The following is a 25912-nucleotide window of genomic DNA, read 5'->3' as shown; positions in this document are numbered from 1 at the left end:
TTAATTCTGTCACGTAGAACAACTGAGGATGATTGTACCCGTCGCTCCGGCAGCCCCGCCCTCCAACCTCCCCAGAGAGGAGGAGGGCTCCAGCGTCCCCGAGCAGAACATCACCAAGTTGCCAGCAGACAAGTGGAGATGCACAATGGTACTCAACACAGGCGAGTCCCACAACCAAGTCACCACCCTGCTGAGTGACGCCCCCACCCATGAGACACCGGGACAGGATCACAAGCAACTACAAGAGGAAGGTGATGAACTCTACTTCAAGTGGAAAAGTATCCAATCCTCACAGACACCCCGCTGAAGCATGTATGGCCTCCCCGAGATACACGAGGAGGAAGCATGACTCAGATCCATCAGCAGCAGCGGCGTTACCGACCACGTTTCCAAACATCTAGCCGAGGTCCTAGCACCTTCGGCAGGGAAAACTCCACACCACATTACAAACTCCCTGGATTTTGCTAACTAGAGTAGGAAGATGACAATGGACCCAGATGAAACCACAGTGCCACAGGTTGTCACTGAACTCTTCAGTACCTCCACCCTAGGAAGCAGCTTCATCCCAGGCCACCGACATTCCTTTGAGGACAGCGACGTCCACTCGTCCACAGACGGTTTGAAAGAGGAGTTAAGGTCGCTATCTACGTCAGACTGGAGCCACCACCCCTGAATACAGGAGGTGGTCCTTGGACATTACCTGCCCCCCACCTTTAATACAGCCCTGAGCACCCTCCCTCAGGAACTCAACACCCATTCACACTAGGACCCCCCTGGCCCTGACAACCTCAAACCCAGTGCTCGCATTCCACTACTGACTCACACACCCATGCAGTTAGAAAAGCCTGCAGCCCCCCACCAGTCACCGAGAACTGAAGAAGCTTCCTGGATGAGAGGAGAAACGTCTTCAAGGACATGACACAGTCCAGTTGACGAGGACACAGAACTGGAGAGACACCAGGACCTGGACGAATACGAGCGCTGAATCAAGTCATGAGAGTCATAAGTAAACTCTTTATTGCAGGGGGGTGTGAGAGTGCGCGCGCGCGTGTGTGTGTGTGTGTGTTTGGGGAGGGGGTGCACGTGTGTGTGCAGTGTGTGTTTGTTTGGGGAGGGGGGTGCACGTGTGTGTGTGTGTTTGGGGAAGGGGGTGCACCTGTGTGTGCAGTGTGTGTGTGTTTGTTTGGGGAGGGGGGTGCACGTGTGTGTGTGTGTTTGGGGAAGGGGGTGCACCTGTGTGTGCAGTGTGTGTGTGTTTGTTTGGGGAGGGGGGTGCACATGTGTGTGCAGTGTGTGTGTGTGTGTTTGGGGAGGGGGTGCACGTGTGTATGCGTGTTTGGGGAGGGGGTGCACGTGTGTGTGCAGTGTGTGTGTGTTTGTTTGGGGAGGGGGGTGCACGTGTGTGTGTGTGTTTGGGGAAGGGGGTGCACGTGTGTGTGCAGTGTGTGTGTGTTAGTTTGGGGAGGGGGGTGCACGTGTGTGTGCAGTGTGCGTGTGTGTGTTTGGGGAGGGGGGTGCACGTGTGTGTGCAGTGTGCGTGTGTGTGTGTTTGGGGAGGGGGTGCACGTGTGTGTGCAGTGTGCGTGTGTGTGTGTGTGTGTTTGGGGAGGGGGGTGCGCGTGTGTTTAGGGGGGGTGCGCGTGTGTGCAGTGTGCGTGCATGTGTGTGTGTGTTTGGGGAGGGGGGTGCATGTGTGTGTGTGTGTGTGCGCATGTTTGGGGAGGGGGTGCGTGTGTGTGTGCAGTGGGAGGGGGGTGCACGTGTGTGTGTGCAGTGTGCCTGTGTGTGTGTGTGTGTTTGGGGAGGGGGGGTGCGCGTGTGTGTGCAATGTGCGTGTGTGTGTTTGGGGAGGGGGGTGCGCGTGTGTGTGCAGTGTGCGTGTGTGTGTGCAGTGTGCGTGTGTGTTTGGGGAGGGAGTGTGCATGTGTGTGTGCAGTGTGCGTGTGTGTGTGTTTGGGGAGGGGGGTGCGCGTGTGTGTGCAGTGTGCGTGTGTGTGTGTTTGGGGAGGGGGTGTGCATGTGTGTGCAGTGTGCGTGTGTGTGTGTTTGGGGAGGGGGTGCGCGTGTGTGTGCAGTGTGCGTGTGTGTGTGTGTTTGGGGAGGGGGTGCGTGTGTGTGTGCAGTGTGCAGTGTGCGTGTGTGTGTGTTTGGGGAGGGGGTGTGCATGTGTGTGTGCAGTGTGCGTGTGTGTGTGTGTGTTTGGGGAGGGGGTGCGCGTGTGTGTGCAGTGTGCGTGTGTGTTTGGGGAGGGGGTGCGCGTGTGTGTGCAGTGTGCGTGTGTGTGTTTGGGGAGGGGGTGCGCGTGTGTGTGCAGTGTGTGTGTGTGTGTGTTTGGGGAGGGGGTGCGCGTGTGTGTGCAGTGTGCGTGTGTGTGTTTGCTGCTTCTATTCAGAAAGCATTTCATGTCCTCTTCACTCTGAAGAGACTAATGGGAGTCAAAACACACATTCGAAGGACTTCAGGTTACCTGGTTACAGCCTTGGCAACAGAGGTAACCTTGACAACAGATCCATCCTCCTCTGATAGTGCTGGCTCTGGAGGGGGAGAAATAGATTACTGAGAAGGTTATGAGTGCATGCTGCATTTCCATGGAAACCATGATGTCCCTCCCAGGAAGATGGAGGCAGGGAGGTTGAGCGGCTCTTACTCTGCAGGCTGAAGCGCTCCGAGCTGCCCTCCTCCACCGGGGTCACCAGCTTCATCCTCAAACTCAGCTTCCCATCCCCCTTCTCTGATGTGTCCTCCCCACTTTCCACAGAAACGATGTCACTTGCTGCCATTGCCACATCTGTAGAGACGTTACCCGCTACATTGGACTTCTCACAAAAAGACGTGATCTCTGCAGAAAGAGAGACACATAGAAGGAGCCCAGCATCAGACCAACGTATAGAAGGCAGGCTGCCCTGCACCTCCGGCATGTCAGTGACAAGAACCCACCAATGGGCGTGCTGTGCCTGAGCGTCCGCTTCAGCTGGTTGATGAGAGGGGGCGTGCTACCAACGGCAGGACCGATCAACTCCCCTTCTTTGGGAAGTGTGAAATGGAAGGAAATTTCTGGAGTCGAAAAACATCAAGATTCGCTGTAAACGGCAAACATTGGGTTTGTCTGAACATTCACATCCTGGCTGACAAGAAGGAAAAGCTGCATTCATTACTCTCACATGTCGGGGGACAGGCTGGCTGACCCGCCTCAGAAAAATAAGATCAGTTTGTTATGCGAAGATGAGACCATTGCCACCAGGTGATGTCTGGACATGAGCACCACCACAGTGTCGCTTGCTCCTCACATGCACCAGTTAACAAAGATGTAGTCAACAAAAACACTACATCTCCTATTTTTAGTATTTTTTCTCTTTGATACTGAAGCAACATTCTGCTGACAGTACACACGTGTTTCTCCTTAAAATATCAAGAATATTGATAGCAGGGATGTAAGCGCTCATTTAGAAGAGCCATGCTTGCCTTTGAATGTCATTTTTAAGCAGATTTTACAAATGCCGCGAAAGAGCAAATGTGAATCGTAGCCATTTGCATTCAGGGGTTTCGAGTGACTCAACCAAGCAGTGCTTTGCTCTCAGAAGATGGCGGGACAGGCACAAGCCCCGAGACACGACAGCCTGCCGGTGGTTTAGGACCTCTCCAACCATCTACCAGCAAAAAATGGAGAGAGGTGTTGAGGAGTTCCCTTCCACTCATCAAGCTGTAGCCGCTCAACATGACGCTGATGTCCAGGGATGAACACCCGTTACAGGATGGGGGCGGAAACAGCTGGTAGTCATGTGGGTTAATTTGAATAAACACTTCCCAAAAAGAACAAAACCTTCCAAGAGTGAGGAGATTTTTTTGAATTTCACTGTTTCCATTAACATTTCCTACTACTAAATACTTAAAAATGTGCATCAAAATACAAAGATGGAAGCCAGGTTCGTGGAGGGAAGTTTCAGTTCCTCTGAACTCAGTGCCGAGCAGGCTGGGAGGTGCAGCGGCCCTGTGGCTAGCTTACCTCCTGAACTATCGCTGAGGCTCTTGTCTTTGAGCCCCTCTGCTTCAGGAGCACCGTCCTTCGCCTTCGCCTGGGACTCGTGGCCGTTGGTGGGGGTAGACACCCGGCCTCTGGCCGGAGGGGGGCTGTTGGTCTTTGAGTCCTGCATCACACTTTTGTGTAGAAGCTGCAGGTCTCTCTGGCTGTCGGTGACCACGATTATGCTCTCCTCCTCTATGGGTTCAGGTGTTAACAGCTCACTCTGGGAAAGAACTAGAGCCACTCCTGAAGCCCCGCCCCCTTCCTCATCCATTACCACCTCCTCTTCTTCGACCTCATCTGTTATGTCTCTGTCTCTCTGACTGCTCTTGACTGTTCCACATCTCTGTGACGAGAACTGGGTCCGACTCTTTGCAGTTCCTCCTACATCAATGACAGAAGCCTGGGACGTGACAGACTGGGACGCCGGGCTGCCGGCTGTCAGGTCGCACAGCGTCTCCTTCACGCAGCTGTTAACAGACAAATCTGTGGAGTCAAGTTTGGATTGGGAGCAGGACACCATGTTGGCGGCATTTGCTTCTTTGACGCCAGTCTCACTGTCCTTTACATTCACATGAGGTACATTCATAGATGCTGCTCTCTTGCTACAAACTTTTGAACTGGTGGCGGTTTGTGATTGCTCAGAGAAGCCGTTGCTCTCGCTCCCCTGATGGTGGCGCGGGACCACAGAGTCACTAGTGTCAACATCAGACGGCTCATCTAGTTCTTCAATCTGTGTGGCCTGGCTGTCCTCCACCATGTCTATGGAGGGCTTGGGGGCTTGGCTGTTGCCCTCCATGTTCATGGAGAGCTGCAGAGGACACGTGAACGGAGCTGACTCCAGGCGAGACTGGGACTCCAGGGATACCGTGTTCTTCTCAGAATGTTGTGGAGCCTCCTGGCTCTGCGTGGGGACAAAGACATCCTGAGGAGGAGGTCAGACAAACATATGACCTCAACAAGTCACACAGAAAGAAATGATGGACTTGATTAGAAATCAATGAACTGTACTAATATTTTTCACTGCCTTTCTTTGTTCATATCACTGCAAATTATACAACAAGTAGTTCCGACCAAGCAACGTTTGAGTGCTGAAATCCACCAAGATGAACTTAATAAAAAAGCCTCATGAATATAAACATCACCCCTGAATCGACTGCAACAACTTTAGTTGTTTTGGATTTGATTCGGTCGGAGGACGAGACAGGACATCACTTTGTAATGTTGAGAATCTGGATCGAAGTGAAGGACTACAACCTAAACGGACTCTTTCCAGTGCCAGTTTATCTCTGACACTGTAGGCTGTTACCTAAAGACACAAACGTCAAGAGTCCAGGACCGTTCCCCAAGCCGACACCAGCTTCAGACCCATGTACTTGGCTAACTCTGTCACTGGAACCTTTTCTTTGGCATACATCTTCGTCATTGAACTAGCAAAGCGTTAAGTGCTTGTATGTGTGTTATTTTTCCACTTGGGAATGCCACAATCTCAATAAAAAACCCAGGCTGGACGTAGCTGGCTGGACAGACACTAGATCACACCCTTACTGCTGAATCCTTCCTGGTGATGGACCTGTTTGTTAGAGTGGGAAACGCTGGTGAGTAAAACCTCCTACAATGATCTCTGGGTTTGATTCAGCGGGATCTGATGATCAGATTCCAAAAGTCATGCTTTGATGGGCGATTTTGTCCATTGACTGACATTTTATAGACTCAAAAATGAATCCATCAGTTTATGCTGCAGTAAGGTAACTTGTTAACTGCCTGTTGCAGCCATTAAAAAGAAATCTCCTCGAGAGCCGACTCCTCAGACCAGGAGTCAAAATCCTGCCCTTAGACAAGGCTTGGAACGAGCGCCCTGAGGCCGGCCAGCAAAGATAGTGGTTTTGTTTCTGTACACCTAGAAAGGATCGTTGCTCTGTTGTCTGATGTCACAGACCGTCAACACCGCAGCCCAGCAAAGACACGGAAACGGTTGTGAGTTGGTTTCCCTTCAGGGAAGGCTTGCTGTGATACAGCTGATTAATTTATGTTCACGTTTGTTTTACTTTATCGACGTTCACACGTTTGTTTTACTTTATCGACGTTCACACGTTTGTTTTACTTTATCGATGTTCACATTTGTTTTACTTTATCGACGTTCACATGTTTTACTTTATCGACGTTCACACGTTTGTTTTACTTTATCGATGTTCACATGTTTTACTTTATCGATGTTCACATGTTTGTTTTACTTTATCGATGTTCACATGTTTTACTTTATCGATGTTCACACGTTTGTTTTACTTTATCGATGTTCACATGTTTTACTTTATCGATGTTCACATGTTTTACTTTATCGATGTTCACATGTTTTACTTTATCGATGTTCACATGTTTGTTTTACTTTATCGACGTTCACATGTTTGTTTTACTTTATCGATGTTCACGTTTGTTTTACTTTATCGATGTTCACATGTTTTACTTTATCCATGTTCACATGTTTTACTTTATCCATGTTCACATGTTTTACTTTATCGATGTTCACACGTTTGTTTTACTTTATCGATGTTCACACGTTTGTTTTACTTTATCGATGTTCACATGTTTGTTTTACTTTATCGATGTTCACGTTTGTTTTACTTTATCGATGTTCACATGTTTGTTTTACTTTATCGACGTTCACACGTTTGTTTTACTTTATCGATGTTCACGTTTGTTTTACTTTATCGATGTTCACGTTTGTTTTACTTTATCGATGTTCACGTTTGTTTTACTTTATCGACGTTCACATGTTTGTTTTACTTTATCGACGTTCACACGTTTGTTTTACTTTATCGATGTTCACGTTTGTTTTACTTTATCGATGTTCACGTTTGTTTTACTTTATCGACGTTCACACGTTTGTTTTACTTTATCGATGTTCACGTTTGTTTTACTTTATCGACGTTCACACGTTTGTTTTACTTTATCAATGTTCACATGTTTTACTTTATCGATGTTCACGTTTGTTTTACTTTATCGATGTTCACATGTTTTACTTTATCGATGTTCACATGTTTTACTTTATCGATGTTCACATGTTTTACTTTATCGATGTTCACACGTTTGTTTTACTTTATCGATGTTCACATGTTTTACTTTATCGATGTTCACACGTTTGTTTTACTTTGTTTTACTTTATCGATGTTCACATGTTTTACTTTATCGATGTTCACACGTTTGTTTTACTTTATCGATGTTCACACGTTTGTTTTACTTTATCGATGTTCACGTTTGTTTTACTTTATCGATGTTCACATGTTTGTTTTACTTTATCGACGTTCACATGTTTGTTTTACTTTATCGACGTTCACATGTTTGTTTTACTTTATCGACGTTCACACGTTTGTTTTACTTTATCGATGTTCACGTTTGTTTTACTTTATCGATGTTCACACGTTTGTTTTACTTTATCGATGTTCACGTTTGTTTTACTTTATCGACGTTCACACGTTTGTTTTACTTTATCGATGTTCACGTTTGTTTTACTTTATCGATGTTCACACGTTTGTTTTACTTTATCGATGTTCACGTTTGTTTTACTTTATCGATGTTCACACGTTTGTTTTACTTTATCGATGTTCACGTTTGTTTTACTTTATCGATGTTCACACGTTTGTTTTACTTTATCGACGTTCACACGTTTGTTTTACTTTATCGATGTTCACGTTTGTTTTACTTTATCGATGTTCACACGTTTGTTTTACTTTATCGACGTTCACACGTTTGTTTTACTTTATCGATGTTCACACGTTTGTTTTACTTTATCGATGTTCACACGTTTGTTTTACTTTGTTTTACTTTATCGATGTTCACATGTTTGTTTTACTTTATCGATGTTCACGTTTGTTTTACTTTATCGACGTTCACACGTTTGTTTTACTTTATCGATGTTCACGTTTGTTTTACTTTATCGATGTTCACGTTTGTTTTACTTTATCGATGTTCACACGTTTGTTTTACTTTATCGATGTTCACGTTTGTTTTACTTTATCGACGTTCACACGTTTGTTTTACTTTATCGATGTTCACGTTTGTTTTACTTTATCGATGTTCACACGTTTGTTTTACTTTATCGATGTTCACGTTTGTTTTACTTTATCGATGTTCACACGTTTGTTTTACTTTATCGATGTTCACGTTTGTTTTACTTTATCGATGTTCACACGTTTGTTTTACTTTATCGACGTTCACACGTTTGTTTTACTTTATCGATGTTCACGTTTGTTTTACTTTATCGATGTTCACACGTTTGTTTTACTTTATCGACGTTCACACGTTTGTTTTACTTTATCGATGTTCACACGTTTGTTTTACTTTATCGACGTTCACACGTTTGTTTTACTTTATCGATGTTCACACGTTTGTTTTACTTTATCGATGTTCACATGTTTGTTTTACTTTATCGACGTTCACATGTTTGTTTTACTTTATCGATGTTCACGTTTGTTTTACTTTATCGATGTTCACATGTTTTACTTTATCGATGTTCACATGTTTTACTTTATCGATGTTCACATGTTTTACTTTATCGATGTTCACACGTTTGTTTTACTTTATCGATGTTCACACGTTTGTTTTACTTTGTTTTACTTTATCGATGTTCACATGTTTGTTTTACTTTATCGATGTTCACGTTTGTTTTACTTTATCGACGTTCACACGTTTGTTTTACTTTATCGATGTTCACATGTTTGTTTTACTTTATCGACGTTCACATGTTTGTTTTACTTTATCGATGTTCACGTTTGTTTTACTTTATCGATGTTCACGTTTGTTTTACTTTATCGATGTTCACACGTTTGTTTTACTTTATCGATGTTCACGTTTGTTTTACTTTATCGACGTTCACACGTTTGTTTTACTTTATCGATGTTCACGTTTGTTTTACTTTATCGATGTTCACACGTTTGTTTTACTTTATCGATGTTCACGTTTGTTTTACTTTATCGATGTTCACACGTTTGTTTTACTTTATCGACGTTCACACGTTTGTTTTACTTTATCGATGTTCACGTTTGTTTTACTTTATCGATGTTCACACGTTTGTTTTACTTTATCGACGTTCACACGTTTGTTTTACTTTATCGATGTTCACACGTTTGTTTTACTTTATCGATGTTCACACGTTTGTTTTACTTTATCGACGTTCACACGTTTGTTTTACTTTATCGATGTTCACACGTTTGTTTTACTTTATCGATGTTCACATGTTTGTTTTACTTTATCGACGTTCACATGTTTGTTTTACTTTATCGATGTTCACGTTTGTTTTACTTTATCGATGTTCACATGTTTTACTTTATCGATGTTCACATGTTTTACTTTATCGATGTTCACATGTTTTACTTTATCGATGTTCACACGTTTGTTTTACTTTATCGATGTTCACACGTTTGTTTTACTTTGTTTTACTTTATCGATGTTCACATGTTTGTTTTACTTTATCGATGTTCACGTTTGTTTTACTTTATCGACGTTCACACGTTTGTTTTACTTTATCGATGTTCACGTTTGTTTTACTTTATCGATGTTCACGTTTGTTTTACTTTATCGATGTTCACACGTTTGTTTTACTTTATCGACGTTCACACGTTTGTTTTACTTTATCGATGTTCACATGTTTGTTTTACTTTATCGACGTTCACATGTTTGTTTTACTTTATCGATGTTCACGTTTGTTTTACTTTATCGATGTTCACATGTTTTACTTTATCGATGTTCACATGTTTTACTTTATCGATGTTCACATGTTTTACTTTATCGATGTTCACACGTTTGTTTTACTTTATCGATGTTCACACGTTTGTTTTACTTTGTTTTACTTTATCGATGTTCACATGTTTGTTTTACTTTATCGGTTATCGACGTTCACACGTTTGTTTTACTTCATCGATGTTTAAATGTTTGTATTATTTTATCGATGTTGACATGTTTGTATTATTTTATCGATTTTTAAATGTTTGTTTTACTTTATCGATGTTTAAATGTTTGTATTATTTTATTGATGTTTAAATGTTTGTATTTAGTTTATTTAAACTGCACTGCTCAATAAAGGTTCCTTGACCTGTAATATTTGTTATCATTGTGTCATTTTTTTATGTCGTTGAGGGGACAGAAGCAGTATCGGCTGAAGAAAATCGGCCATCGGCTCAAGGTGATGAAAAAACAAAAAATTAGAATCGGTATCGGCCCTAAAATCCAGATCGGTCCATCGCTGTTAAATACGCACATGAGAGAACTCTGGCTGAGAGGGGAAGGAGGGCGTTCGCTCCAACACAAGCCCAGGGGAATTCTTGGATATGGGAGTTGAGGCAGATGGGTGTGGCTTCGTAGCAGCCTCTGTTTCCATTGGCTCTTCTTCTTTCCCCCCTGATTGTTTCTCTGGGGGTTGTGAAGTATCCATCGGCTCGTCAGCACCTGACAAAGGACACGTTTAGCTCTATCTAGTGGACATCTGGGTTGCTCAATGTTAACTCAATTCATCAATACCATGTTCATTCTCTGGTCCAGTCGGGGAGCTGGGAACTATTAAAGGGGTGTTGGAGAAATGATCTGGGGTCGGAGCGACATAATCAACAGAGCTCCTGGAGACGTGGGCAAAGAGAGGAGAATATCAGGTGGTTTTGGGACTTGGGGATGTGAGGATGGAGTTAACTTGTGAAACTTACTGGGACAGACTCTCCTGCGCCAGCGTTCCCTGTCCAGACAGGTGCAGGAGCCTCAGGGTGTGGGCTGGGGTGGAGGTGGGGTGTCCCGGTTCTGACACTGTGCTGTCGACTGCAGCACCTGACCGTAGCACACAGAACACGTTAGACGCAGGAGAACACACTCGCTTCTGTTTCAAGCATCTCACACCATAACTTTATGGCTGAACCTGGACGCAAAATGAACCATCCAGACCTGGAGGTGCGCCGTGGGCAGCTGACTTCGGACTTGACTGTTACTTCACATGAACATGTCAGACAGCATTTATTATCTTTTGTCTTTTCATCATTCATGGATGAACAATCATGCTCCTGACAAATAGCACACAGCACTTCATAAGCAGTGAGGGTGAGTATTTGTATGTTTGGGTTTTATGTTTGGGGTGGGGTAGTTGTGTATTTGCTGATGTGAGGCATCTACAGACGTGCTCCAACAGGAGTTTGCGGTGCTTGTACAATGACAACAATGGCATCTCCATCTAAAACAAGGAGCAGACTTTGTTGATCTACGTGATCCTCAAGCTCTGGCTGATCTCCATGTATGGGCGCTGAATAACGTCCACACAGAGAAAGACTCAGCACACAAACCCTCCCTCCGCTCAGTGACTGCGACTCTGCATTCATCCAGAGGCCTACATGCTAGTAACTTAACAGGAACTCAGCAGAGGAGCTGTGATACCTCTCATCAAGATGATGATCTTCCGAGTGTCCTGTACATGGATGTACCTGTCTTGTCGGTGTCGAACATATCCTGCTGTGACGACAGTATCTCGCGGTCCTGCCGGTCCTGCTCACCGGTGCTCCGGAGACCCTGCGAGTGCAGCAGAGCCTGGACGCTCAGCTGCCTGCCTGACTGACGCGGCGTCACCAGCGAGCTGCTGGAGCTCACCTCCGATCTGTAGGAGCACATGGAGCCGTTAGAACTAGACCAGCACGTTAATGTCCGGTGACGGTAGCATCTCATATCCGCTGTGGAGCTGTACCTTACTGCTTTGTTGTCTTGACTGCCCGTCGGCCCAGAGCAGAGGTTCTGATCTGCTGTTGATGACAAGCATGTTTGTTGGTGAAGCATCTCAATCAGCTGTCACTCAGCGTCCAGTGGCACTGGTGATCCATTTCCATTCTCACATGGATCGTTTATTCACTCCACCCAAACATTGGGTTTCGCTTACAAAGTTAAAAAGGCGAGAGACGAGCTTGATGTTGCCTGACCCGTGAATGGAGGGTCAGGGTCACAGAGAGGCCCGCAGCTCATGACCCACACGTGAGCATCAGGTCAGTGTTCAGTTGGGACACAAAGCCCAGGTACCTGCAGCGCATCTAGGAATGTGATGCTTGAGATTCTTGGTCGATATCCAACAGGCCAAAATGTGTATAACTGAACTGAGCAGCGGCCAGCGTTTACCAGTGCTGATCTCCTCTCTTTAAGAACAAGTTGACGGATCTACCAACACTTCTCTAGTCCCCACACACGTTAACACAGCCTGTGAATCACCGCACTTTCCTCGCCTTCAGCAAAAATGGGCCGATACAAACACTGGCCATCGGGCTGCTGTCTGCTGGTGCTGAGCCACTATCACCGTGCCTCCCTCATCACGTCTGAACTCAGGCGGTGGGCTGGCGCGTCCTTCATGAATAAACAACCCTACCTGATTTGGAGTGCGTCTCTGTGACAGGCTGAGGGACGATCTCGTCATCCTCCCTCTGACTGTTCACTTGCTCACAGCCCAGATCCTGACTCTGGGAGAGCTCCAGGAAACCAAACTGCGAAGTTCCTTCTGAAACACACCAATGTGGTTAGACTCAGTGACACGTGCGGCTCTACTTCATACTTGACAAGAACGCCGCTGAGCCCCGATACGCGAGGCGAGCTCCTACCCTCAGCCTGATTGCAGTGAGTGGTGGAATCGGCTCCAGAATCCATTTCTGTATCCTCGGATGCACACCTGAAAGATGAGGAACCGGAGTGATGAGGAACCCTCTGACACCAACCGTCACCGACCAGCAAAAACTTGCTCCACCAACCGCTACAACCAACGTACTTCTTATTCAGACTAGAGCAGATGTTGAGAACTTGACTTTCCTCTTGGAACGCTGAGCTGGGGTCAGCTGCTGCAACAACACCTGGGTGTACGTACAAACAACAGCAGAAGCTTTGTTTTTGATACAAGACGAGTGAGGTGTTCATGCACATCATCGGTTCATTGCCACTGACCGGCCTGGCTGTTGCTCTGGGAGCTCTCTGATTGGCTGTCAGTCTGAGAGCATCGGCTTCCTAGTGGTGAGGATATCAGCTCCTGGACACAACAGGAAATTCAGTGGTTTAAACCAATACATGTGTCTTTTACCAACAATGTTTCAAAATCCCAGTACCTGCTTTGGACACTATACCACAATATATGAGAATGAATGTTGTCAGAAATAAATGGTGTGGCTCTCGCTAGTTTTCTGATGGCGTGACAGCAGCTTTGTTTCCATGTTTCTGTCCAGTGAGCAGCACAACTTGCATGCGCTCCATTACAACATAGTATCACAAATGAGTCCTATCATGTTCGAAGTTGTGTCGTGACCACCAGTGTGTGCGTCTACATCCGTTCAACACACGTGCAGGTCGGGTAAACAGGGACCTCCGTGTTACCACCACAAGACCCGCTGCGAGGCGGAGCGAAACCAGACCCACGCTGGTCCTGAGGGGGGTGCATCGAGACCATTGTTGTGCACCCCTCCATTATTTCAAACGCATGGTGAACATCGAACTCAAAGTAAACCAGGATCGTCAAGTCAGGAGATTCTTTAACAAGCCGTCGGCCTGGGCTCCGTCTTCAGGTCGCTCGGCAGCTTACCAGCACCGGGCTGCGGGAGGTGGGCTGCAGGCTGGACAGGCGGCGAGCCAGCAGAGCTCTGTAGCTGCTCTCGGGGTCGTCTTCCAGGGCGACGCTGTCCGGCTGGGAGTCCTCCACGATCAGACACGGGTTTTCGGGCTGCGGCAGGCTGGAGTCCAGTTCACTTCCACCGGGATCCATGAGGTCAGGCCGAGGACAGGAGAGGGGCTGGCGTCCGCTGCAAGGCAAGGGGAACGATGAAGCCGGGCATGAGAGCGAATCGCAGTCAGCGGCTGTTGCCTGGAGCTGGTTTTAGCCTGCTAGCTGAACCAGCTAAAGAGACCGGCAGGTTAGCTGGTTTAGCTAGCCCAGTAACAACACTGGTTCCCGGTGAGGAGGCGGCTCCTCCCTCTGCACATGCGCGGAGCCATACCCACGCGCTGATCGCTGACGTGTGTATTAGTACTACAGTAACGAACTAACCAGCAGTTTTCCTCTGAAAAACAAACACGATACACACCCGTTCCATCTCTGCTGCGGCGGTTAGCGCGGGAAAACTGAGTTACAAGCGACATCATTGGTCAGGAAGGACTCGTGGCGTCATGTGACGTCACAGGTTAGTTTTACGGTTACGGAACATTGCTCCAAATGCATTTAGTTTTTGGTTTGCAGACATAATTATCGAGCATGTACTAACAACATACTGTATGTAACTCGACCACACGGATTGTTACAGGCTGTGACGTCATGCTTTTCTTCATGAACTGACCTTGATCTTACTTGTCATTGTACATATTACATTTCTAAGCAACTGCTCTGACTCTCACGCTCACAGCCTGCCATTGAAAACAAACCATACCATTTTGTGGTTGGACTCAAGCGCCCAGTTTTGAAGTCGGTTTTATTTTGTCCCCAGTTCCACGTGTGTGTTTTGGAACGGTTCCGTGTCTTCTTAACCGTAATTGGATCATTTGTAAGTAGTGCTATGTCTTGATGTCCCTCGTTATACTGTCTTAATCAAGTATTGGTATATTTGGCATGTCTGGTCTGAAGGGTGCTTCAGCCTCTCCATGGTGCATTTTTGGGTTGATGCTACAGTTTGAGATGATAGATGGGAGAAGCCCGATGAATCTGGGCCATGGAGTCCCACAGGGGGACCTCAGAGACCTTCAGACTCCTTGAAGAGCTTCTGAGCCTCCAGCAGCGCGTGCTGTGTAGGTCAGCTCCCTCAGATAAGGGAGTTTGTCTGTGTGTCTCGTGTTCATACACAGATTTCTTTCTCTCTGCTGCTGCCCTGCGCCCCTGCATACACGTCACCAGGCAAAGAAACTCACAAGCAGAGGTAGACGACAAGAACAATCCCTCATTCATACCTCAGATGAATGTTCCCTCAAAGACAGCTCTTTTTTCACCTCAAAATGGTTACATTGGTCTTTAAGAGGCCAAAAGTGCACCACTGACTAACAGAAAGGTTACACAGTGAACTGAGAGGCGTACGCCTGTCTCTCAGAAGGCTACGACCTCCCTTGATGTGACGTTTCCACATCTCACGCAGGTTTCTGGCCTCTGGTCAGCCCTTACAGATTCAACGCTCCAGATTAGCCTCCGTCAGTGATTAGAATTAAAGGCATTTCACAGTTTTTGGTGGCGTGATGTCTGTTTGAGGATCAACAGCTTTTCAAATATCACTTTATCATGGTCTGACAGCCTCTGTTTCCATGGAGACATCCCATATCCTGTGACACCGCAGTCTATGCAAATCAGATCAGACGACGTGCTGTTAGAGGAGAAAGCATAAAGCTCCAATCATGGCTGGGACTGATTGAGGCTGCTGCTGTTGCCAGGTGCTGCACAGCAAGACTGCAACAGGACAACAAATCTGGCTGACCTGCTGGGAGACCCAGCAGGAGACCCTGCACTCTGAGGGTGTCTCCTCACCTCACAGGCGACCCAGTCTCCTCAAGTGCCATGCCAGAGTGACCTCAAGCTTTTCACCTCCACAGATCTGGAGTTCAGATATTCAGATATTCAGCAGCAGCAGCAGGCCTAGGCAGACATGGAACACCAATTAGGGCTTGTGTTCTCCTGATGACTGAATCTGGACGTGGCTGGTGTCACCTGATCTCAGGACAGCCTGCAAGTGCACCACATGCCTCTTTATCTAAGATGCTCCAGTCACATGCAGGTGCACCCTTCCACACAGGCCTGGCCGGGACCAGGGATCCTGACCGGGACCAGGGATCCTGACCCGGACCAGGGATCCTGACCGGGACCAGGGATCCTGACCCGGACCAGGGATCCTGACCGGGACCAGGGATCCTGACCCGGACCAGGGATCCTGACCGGCAGTCAACATGGGACACTCCCACCCGGCATGGCTGCACACAATGCAGTGGTAATGATGACCTGATTGTGCCAATCGCTGTCACAGAGCCTCATTCTGGAACATGGAACATGAGGAGATGCTCGTCCTCAGAGGGGAGGCTGCGGGTCACTGGGCTCCTGGAACCTGACAAAGTTCAGCCTCATGTCGTGTCCCTGCAGGTCGGGCTGACACCCACATTAAGAAATGCGCAGCCACCATCATCCAAAATGTCTAATCTGAGCCACCTCTGCTGGGGCTGACACACACACACACACACACACACACACACACGCACGCACTCACACGCACGCACGCACACACGCATGCCACCCATCTAGCGTTAATTCACCGCGGCGCACAAAGACAGAAAAGAGCCTGACCTTGGTGATCAATCGTCCGGTGTCTGGTTCGTCTCTCCGTCCCGTGGCTGGCAGCGGCAACGCGTCCAGCATCTCTCAGTCCCTCATCGCCTCTGTTTTGCCGGGAGTCCGGGGTGTGGAGTACACACGCATGGCACGTCAAGAAGCAACGGCATTTTTAATGTGGATTCCATGCTCCGGATCTGATGCCGTCTCTCCTCACATCATGACAGATTCGACAGGAAACGGGAACCAAAAAATAGATCAATAAATTTAAAAAACAGCCAGATCCTTTGCAGGATACTCTGCACTCGTGGTTAACGTTCATACGAAGCAGCTACGATGCCACCGGGGAGGATTTTCGAACCATGGCAGACAAAATAAAACAGGCTGGTTGTTGCAGCCAACAGATCCTTTTTTTGTTTTCATGAATCAGCCGTTATTATCGGCGACGTTCACCTGCATGCACCTTCTTCAGCGAACGTCTACTGGAGCTTAAGAAGACCCAATAAATCACTTTTGCATTTCCGTGTGTTCGACTCTCATTACTGCTGCCCTCATTTTTATCCTTTAAAGACAAAAATAGACGATACAGATGAAAGTTTAATTATAACAATGAAATTAAATTTAAATTTCCCTGAACTTTTTCAAACTAAGTGGCTTTAATTTGCCATGTACAAAAACGCTTCTCGAACATTTATAACATCTATTTGATATTCGAATGTAATTCTGATTGAAAAAAATATATAATGTGAATTAAATTCTAAATGATTCAAAACAGCGACTGCAGCATCCCTACCTCCCAGCAGAGGGCAGCAGACAACTTGCAGTGTGTGTGCAGCAACTGCTGACTCACTCCTCTCACACACCCACACACACACACCACACACACACACACAGACACACACACACACACACACTTTACTATGGAGAGATTTACACTACACCATCAAATACACACAACACCATCAAATACATACAGCACCATCAAATACACAATACAAAACCATCAAATACACACACCACATCAAATACACACAAAAACACCATCAATACACACAACACCATCAAATACACACACCACCATCAAATACACACAACACCATCTAATAAACACCACCATCAAATACACACAACAACACCATCAAATACACACAACACCATCAAATACATACAACACCATCAAATACACACAACAACACCATCAAATGCACACAACAACACCATCAAATAAACACACCGCCATCAAATACACACAACACCATCAAATACACACCTCCATCAAATACAAACATCAAATACACACACCACATCAAATACACACAACAACACCATCAAATACACACCACCATCAAATACACAAAACAACATCAAATACACAATCCACATCAAATACACACAACACCATCAAATACACACAACAACACCATCAAATACACAAAACACCATCAAATACATACGCCATCAAATACACACAAAACCATCAAATACACACACCACCATCAAATACACACAAAAACACCATCAAATACACACAACACCATCAAATACATACAACACCATCAAATACACACAACAACACCATCACATACAAACAACAACATCAAATACACACAACACCATCAAATACACACACCACCATCAAATACACACAACAACACCATCAAAACACACAACACCATCAAATACAAACAACACCATCAAATACACGCAACAACACCATCAAACACACACAACAACATCAAATACACAAAACACCATCAAATACACACAACACCATCAAATACACACAACAACACCATCAAATAAACACAAAACCATCAAATACATACAACACAATCAAATACACACAACAACACCATCAAATACACACACCACCATCAAATACACACAACAACACCATCAAATACACACACCACCATCAAATACATACAAGACCATCAAATACACACAACTACACCATCAAATACACACAACAACACCATCAAATACACACAACAACAACATCAAATACACACAACACCATCAAATACACACAAGAACACCATCAAATACACAAAACACCATCAAATACACACAACACCATCAAATACACACAACAACACCATCAAATACAAACCACCATCAAATACACAAAACAACATCAAATACACAATCCACATCAAATACACACAACAACACCATCAAATACACACAACACCATCAAATACACACCACCATCAAATGCACAAAACAACATCAAATACACAATCCACATCAAATACACACAACAACACCATCAAATACACACAACACCATCAAATACACACAACAACACCATCAAATACACACCACAACACCATCAAATACACACAACAACACCATCAAATACACACAACACCATCAAATACACACAACAACACCATCAAATACACAAAACACCATCAAATACACACCACCATCAAATACACACAACAACACTATCAAATACACACCACAACAACACCATCAAATACACACAACCACACCATCAAATACACAAACCACCATCAAATACACACAAAACCATCAAATACACACAAAAACAACATCAAATACACACACCACCATCAAATACATACAACACCATCAAATACACACAACAACACCATCAAATACACACCACAACACCATCAAATACACACAACAACACCATCAAATACACACAACACCCTCAAATACATACGCCATCAAATACACACAAAACCATCAAATACACACACCACCATCAAATACACACAAAACACCATCAAATACACACAACACCATCAAATACATACAACACCATCAAATACACACAACAACACCATCACATACAAACAACAACAACATCAAATACACACAACACCATCAAATACACACACCACCATCAAATACACACAACAACACCATCAAAACACACAACACCATCAAATACACATAACACCATCAAATACACACAACAACAACATCAAATATACACAACACCATCAAATACACACAACACCATCAAATACACACAACAACACCATCAAATACACACACCACCATGAAATACACACAACACCATGAAATACACACACCACAATCAAATACATACAACACCATCAAATACACACAACACCATCAAAAACACACAACAACACCATAAAATACACACAACATCAAATACACACAACACCATCAAGTACACACAACACCATCAAATACACACAACATCAAATAAACACACCACCATCAAATACACACAACAACACTATCAAATACACAAACCACCATCAAGTACACGCAACAACACCATCAAATACATACAACACTATCAAATACACACACCACAATCAAATACTTACAACACCATCAAATACACACAACAACACCATCAAATACACAACAACACCATCAAATACACACAACACCATCAAATACACACAACAACACCATCAAATACACACAACACCCTCAAATACATACGCCATCAAATACACACAAAACCATCAAATACACACACCACCATCAAATACACACAAAAACACCATCAAATACACACAACACCATCAAATACATACAACACCATCAAATACACACAACAACACCATCATATACAAACAACAACATCAAATACACACAACACCATCAAATACACAAAACACCATCAAATACACACCACCATCAAATACACACAACAACACTATCAAATACACAGCACAACAACACCATCAAATACACACAACCACACCATCAAATACACAAACCACCATCAAATACACACAAAACCATCAAATACACACAAAAACAACATCAAATACACACACCACCATCAAATACATACAACACCATCAAATACACACAACACCATCAAATACACACCACAACACCATCAAATACACACAACAACACCATCAAATACACACAACACCCTCAAATACATACGCCATCAAATACACACAAAACCATCAAATACACACACCACCATCAAATACACACAAAAACACCATCAAATACACACAACACCATCAAATACATACCACACCATCAAATACACACAACAACACCATCACATACAAACAACAACACCATCAAATACACACAACACCATCAAATACACACACCACCATCAAATACACACAACAACACTATCAAAACACACAACACCATCAAATACACACAACACCATCAAATACACACAACAACAACATCAAATATACACAACACCATCAAATACACACAACACCATCAAATACACACAACAACACCATCAAATACACACACCACCATGAAATACACACAACACCATGAAATACACACACCACAATCAAATACATACAACACCATCAAATACACACAACACCATCAAAAACACACAACAACACCATAAAATACACACAACATCAAATACACACAACACCATCAAGTACACACAACACCATCAAATACACACAACATCAAATAAACACACCACCATCAAATACACACAACAACACTATCAAATACACAAACCACCATCAAGTACACGCAACAACACCATCAAATACATACAACACTGTCAAATACACACACCACAATCAAATACTTACAACACCATCAAATACACACAACAACACCATCAAATACACAAAAAACACAATCAAATACAAACAACACCATCAAATACACACACCACCATCAAATACACACAATACCATCTAATACACACCACCATCAAATACACACAACAACACCATCAAATACACACAACACCATCAAATACTTACAACACCATCAAATACACACAACAACACCATCAAATACACACAACAACAACATCAAATACAGACAACACCATCTAATAAACACACCGCCATCAAATACACACAACACCATCAAATACACACCACCATCAAATACAAACAACAACATCAAATACACACAACACATCAAATACACACAACAACACCATCAAATACACACCACCATCAAATACACAAAACAACATCAAATACACACACCACATCAAATACACACAACACCATCAAATACACACAACACCATCAAATACATACAACACCATCAAATACACATCACAAAAACATCAAATACACACAACAACATCAAATACATACAACACCATCAAATACACACAACAACACCATCAAACACACACAACACCATCAAATACACACAACACCATCTAATACACACCACCATCAAATACACACAACAACAGCATCAAATACATACAACACCATCAAATACACACAACAACACCATCAAATACACACAACACCATCATATACAAAAAACAACATCAAATACACACACCACATTAAAAATACACACAACAACACCTTCAAATACACACAACAACAACATCAAATACAGACAACACCATCTAATAAACACACCGCCATCAAATACACACAACACCATCAAATACACACCACCATCAAATACAAACAACAACATCAAATACACACAACACATCAAATACACACAACAACACCATCAAATACACACCACCATCAAATACACAAAACAACATCAAATACACACACCACATCAAATACACACAACACCATCAAATACACACAACACCATCAAATACATACAACACCATCAAATACACATCACAAAAACATCAAATACACACAACAACATCAAATACATACAACACCATCAAATACACACAACAACACCATCAAACACACACAACAACATCAAATACACACAAAAACACTATCAAATACACACCACAACAACACCATCAAATACACACAACAACACCATCAAATACACAAAAAACACCATCAAATACACAAAAAACACCATCAAATACACACAACACCATCTAATACACACCACCATCAAATACACACAACAACAGCATCAAATACATACAACACCATCAAATACACACAACAACACCATCAAATACACACAACACCATCATATACAAAAAACAACATCAAATACACACACCACATTAAAAATACACACAACAACACCTTCAAATACACACCACCATCAAATACACAAAACAACATCAAATACAAACACCACATCAAATACACACAACAAAACCATCAAATACACACAACACCATCAAATACATACAACACCATCAAATACACTCAACAACACCATCAAATACACACAAAACACTATTAAATACACACCACAACACCATCAAATACACACAACAACACCAAATACACACAACACCATCAAAACACACAACACCATCACATACAAACAACAACAACATCAAATACACACAACACAATCAAATACACACCACCATCAAATACAAACAACAACATCAAATACACACACCACATCAAATACACACAACAACACCATCAAATACACACCACCATCAAATACACAAAACAACATCAAATACACACACCACATCAAATACACACAACAACACCATCAAATACTCACAACACCATCAAATACATACAACCCCATCAAATACACACAACAACACCATAAAATACACACAACCACACCATCAAATACACAAACCACCATCAAATACACACAACACCATCATATACAAAAAACAACATCAAATACACACACCACATTAAAAATACACACAACAACACCTTCAAATACACACCACCATCAAATACACAAAACAACATCAAATACAAACACCACATCAAATACACACAACAAAACCATCAAATACACACAACACCATCAAATACATACAACACCATCAAATACACTCAACAACACCATCAAATACACACAAAACACTATTAAATACACACCACAACACCATCAAATACACACAACAACACCAAATACACACAACACCATCAAAACACACAACACCATCACATACAAACAACAACAACATCAAATACACACAACACCATCAAATACACACACCACCATCAAATACACACAACAACACCATCAAATACACACAACATCATCAAATACACACAACAACACCATCAAATACACACACCACCATCAAATACACACAACAACACCATCAAATACACACAACAGCACCATCAAATACACAATACAACACTATCGAATACACACCACAAAACCATGAAATACACACAACAACACCATCAAATACACACAACAACACCATCAAATACACACAAAAAACACCATCAAATACACACAACACCATCAAATACACACACCACCATCAAATACACACAATACCATCTAATACACACCACCATCAAATACACACAACAACACCATCAAATACACACAACAACACCATCAAATACACACACCACCATCAAATACACACAACAACACCATCAAATACACAAAACACCATCAAATACACACAACACCATCAAATACACACAACAACACCATCAAATACACACACCACCATCAAATACACACAACAACACCATCAAATACACAAAACACCATCAAATACACACAACACCATCAAATACACACAACACCATCAAATACACACAAGAACACCATCAAATACACACACCACCATCAAATACACACAACAACACCATCAAATACACACCACAAAACCATCAAATACACACAACAACACCATCAAAACACACAACACCATCACATACAAAAAACAACAACATCAAATACACACAACACCATCAAATACACACAACACCATCAAATACACACACCACCATCAAATACACACAACATCACAATCAAATACACACAACAACACCATCAAATACACACAACAACCTGAAGAGGCTCCAGCTGCCACCTTTGTATCAGTTGTAGTACTAGAAGTATTGATATGGTATTCTTAACACTGTACTAGCATTAACATCAGCAGTGTGTTTGGTAGCACATAAATGCTGGTCTTGATCACTTGAGTAACCCGTAGATGTGATTATTGGTAGCTAGTTGTTGTTATTGTTTGCTGCGCTTCGCCCCCTCCCCCGCCCCCTGTCCCTCTGTCTTTCTCTCTGCTGGTCTTTTTCCTTCCATCTTGTTCACATCTCCGTCTGTCCATCAGACTCTCCTCCTTTCTCTCCCTCTTTATCTCTGTCCCTCTCTCTCCTTCTGTCTCTCTGTCTTCCTCCATTCTCTGTCTTTGTCTCTGTCCATCAGTCTCACCTCCTTTCTCTCCCTCTTTATCTCTGTCCCTCTCTTTCCTTCTGTCTCTCTGTCTTCCTCCATTCTCTGTCTTTGTCTCTGTCCATCAGTCTCTCCTCCTTTCTCTCCCTCTTTATCTCTGTCCCTCTCTTTCCTTCTTTCTCTCTGTCCTCCTCCATTCTCTGTCTTTGTCTCTGTCCTGCTCTCCTGCTCTCTCTCCGTCCAGCAGGTCAACACAGTGCTCCAGGCCACTAGGGGCAGTGCTGACTGGAGGTTTATGAACTGAGACAGAGATGAGAGCACTGGATTTATGAAGGGGGAAGACAAATTGAGTGAAAAGCTTCATTATGTGAAGTATAAGCAAATAGTGAGGAAATTAGCCTCTTTTTTTTAGCTTGATGTCATTTTACCTTTATCATCATGCCCTGGTCACAGAGACTGACGGCTAACAACAGCAAAACACTGCCCGGTAGGACCCACATCTTCACCCAGCCCTACGCTGGGCAGTCCACAAACTAACTCCTCCTGTTTCAAGGTTTTGGTTGAACTGAATGAACCAGCTGATCTTGCTCTGCACTATCGTGAGTGATTTGGTCTCCGTTAGCTTCAAGCTAAGTATACATGCATTCTGGAGTCACAAAGAAGTGATGCAGGAGGGAAGACTTCTTTCTGACCTCAAGAAACCTTATTTATGAGTACTTCAGGGGCAAAGCACACTTTTTGAGTGTGTCACTTTGTTTTAAACAAATATGAGTATTGCAATATATTGCAGTATCAATATATTTACCCTCCACTAGTCATGAAAACTGATACGAACAAGAGAGAAACAGAGAGGTGGATTAAGTGCATGTTTGCTCAGGAGATTAGAACGGCAATGCGCACGTGACGGTTGGAGCATGAAGGAGTCGTTTACCTCATTGGACTTCAGGCAATGTTGTGCTGCAGGTTGAATAAGAACCTTTCATAAAGGGTTGTTCTGTTCAAAGACTATAACATGTTGATGGGCGGCATGGCTCAGACATAGAGTGGCTGTCTAGCAAACGAAGGGTCGCTGGTTTGATCACCAGTGACCATGTCCAAGTGTCCTTGAGCAAGACACTGAACCCCTAATTGCTCCTGATGGACCTGCCATGGACTGGTGACCCGTCCAGGGTGAACCCCGCCTCTCACCCAATGTCAGCTGGGATAGGCTCCACCCCCCAGACCCTTAACAGGATAAGAGGTAGAAGATGGATGGATGGATGGACAACAGTTGGATGGTCTTGGTCCTGAACTTCATGAGATAAACGATTGTTAATAAATTCCATCAGACGTCACTGTTCTTAATATAATAGCAACTTGAGACTTCTGAGGTGCAGAATTAGCCGATTCGCAGGACCTGCGAAGCCCAAAATAACCATTTCTGTGTGCTGACTGTGCACCTCTGTTGTCACGGTTACGCTCCGCACAGATGAAGCCTTGTTTTGATCACAATGGGAACAAAGCTGCATCAGTTTAATGACTAAAGCACATTGCCTGGTACGCGCTGTGACACTGATATAAATAAAACCTTTGTG

General features: G+C 43.6%; 1 protein-coding gene across 4 annotated transcripts in view; it reads right to left on the bottom strand.

Moving 5' to 3' along the window:
- The window catches only part of tp53bp1 (tumor protein p53 binding protein, 1), a 38014-nt gene extending 14514 nt beyond the window's left edge, over positions 1-23500 (bottom strand). For 2 of the 4 annotated variants that reach the window (XM_086224425.1, XM_086224435.1), the window contains exons 1-15: positions 16317-23496; positions 13593-13809; positions 12965-13046; positions 12792-12873; positions 12628-12695; positions 12399-12527; positions 11733-11787; positions 11476-11645; positions 10714-10831; positions 10535-10629; positions 10275-10462; positions 4004-4946; positions 2938-3054; positions 2648-2839; positions 2468-2534 (exon numbers count right to left, since the gene is read on the bottom strand). In XM_086224425.1, coding sequence (XP_086080551.1) covers positions 2468-2534; positions 2648-2839; positions 2938-3054; positions 4004-4946; positions 10275-10462; positions 10535-10629; positions 10714-10831; positions 11476-11645; positions 11733-11787; positions 12399-12527; positions 12628-12695; positions 12792-12873; positions 12965-13046; positions 13593-13772 — 2486 coding nt within the window. In that variant the 5' untranslated portion in view covers positions 13773-13809; positions 16317-23496. Of the gene's footprint in view, positions 1-2467; positions 2535-2647; positions 2840-2937; positions 3055-4003; positions 4947-10274; positions 10463-10534; positions 10630-10713; positions 10832-11475; positions 11646-11732; positions 11788-12398; positions 12528-12627; positions 12696-12791; positions 12874-12964; positions 13047-13592; positions 13810-16316 lie in introns of all 4 variants that reach the window. The other 2 variants (XR_015119248.1, XM_086224414.1) reach the window with 2 other exon arrangements.
- Positions 23501-25912: the final 2412 nt, after the last annotated feature.

Source organism: Aulostomus chinensis, chromosome 2, assembly GCF_037954235.1.
Source record: "Aulostomus chinensis isolate RoL2024-O1b breed Wild chromosome 2, RoL_Achi_v1.0, whole genome shotgun sequence".
NCBI classification, from domain to species: Eukaryota; Metazoa; Chordata; class Actinopteri; order Syngnathiformes; family Aulostomidae; genus Aulostomus; species Aulostomus chinensis.
The sequence above is the reverse complement of the archived record's forward strand: the minus strand, read 5'-3'. Positions and strand labels throughout refer to the sequence as shown.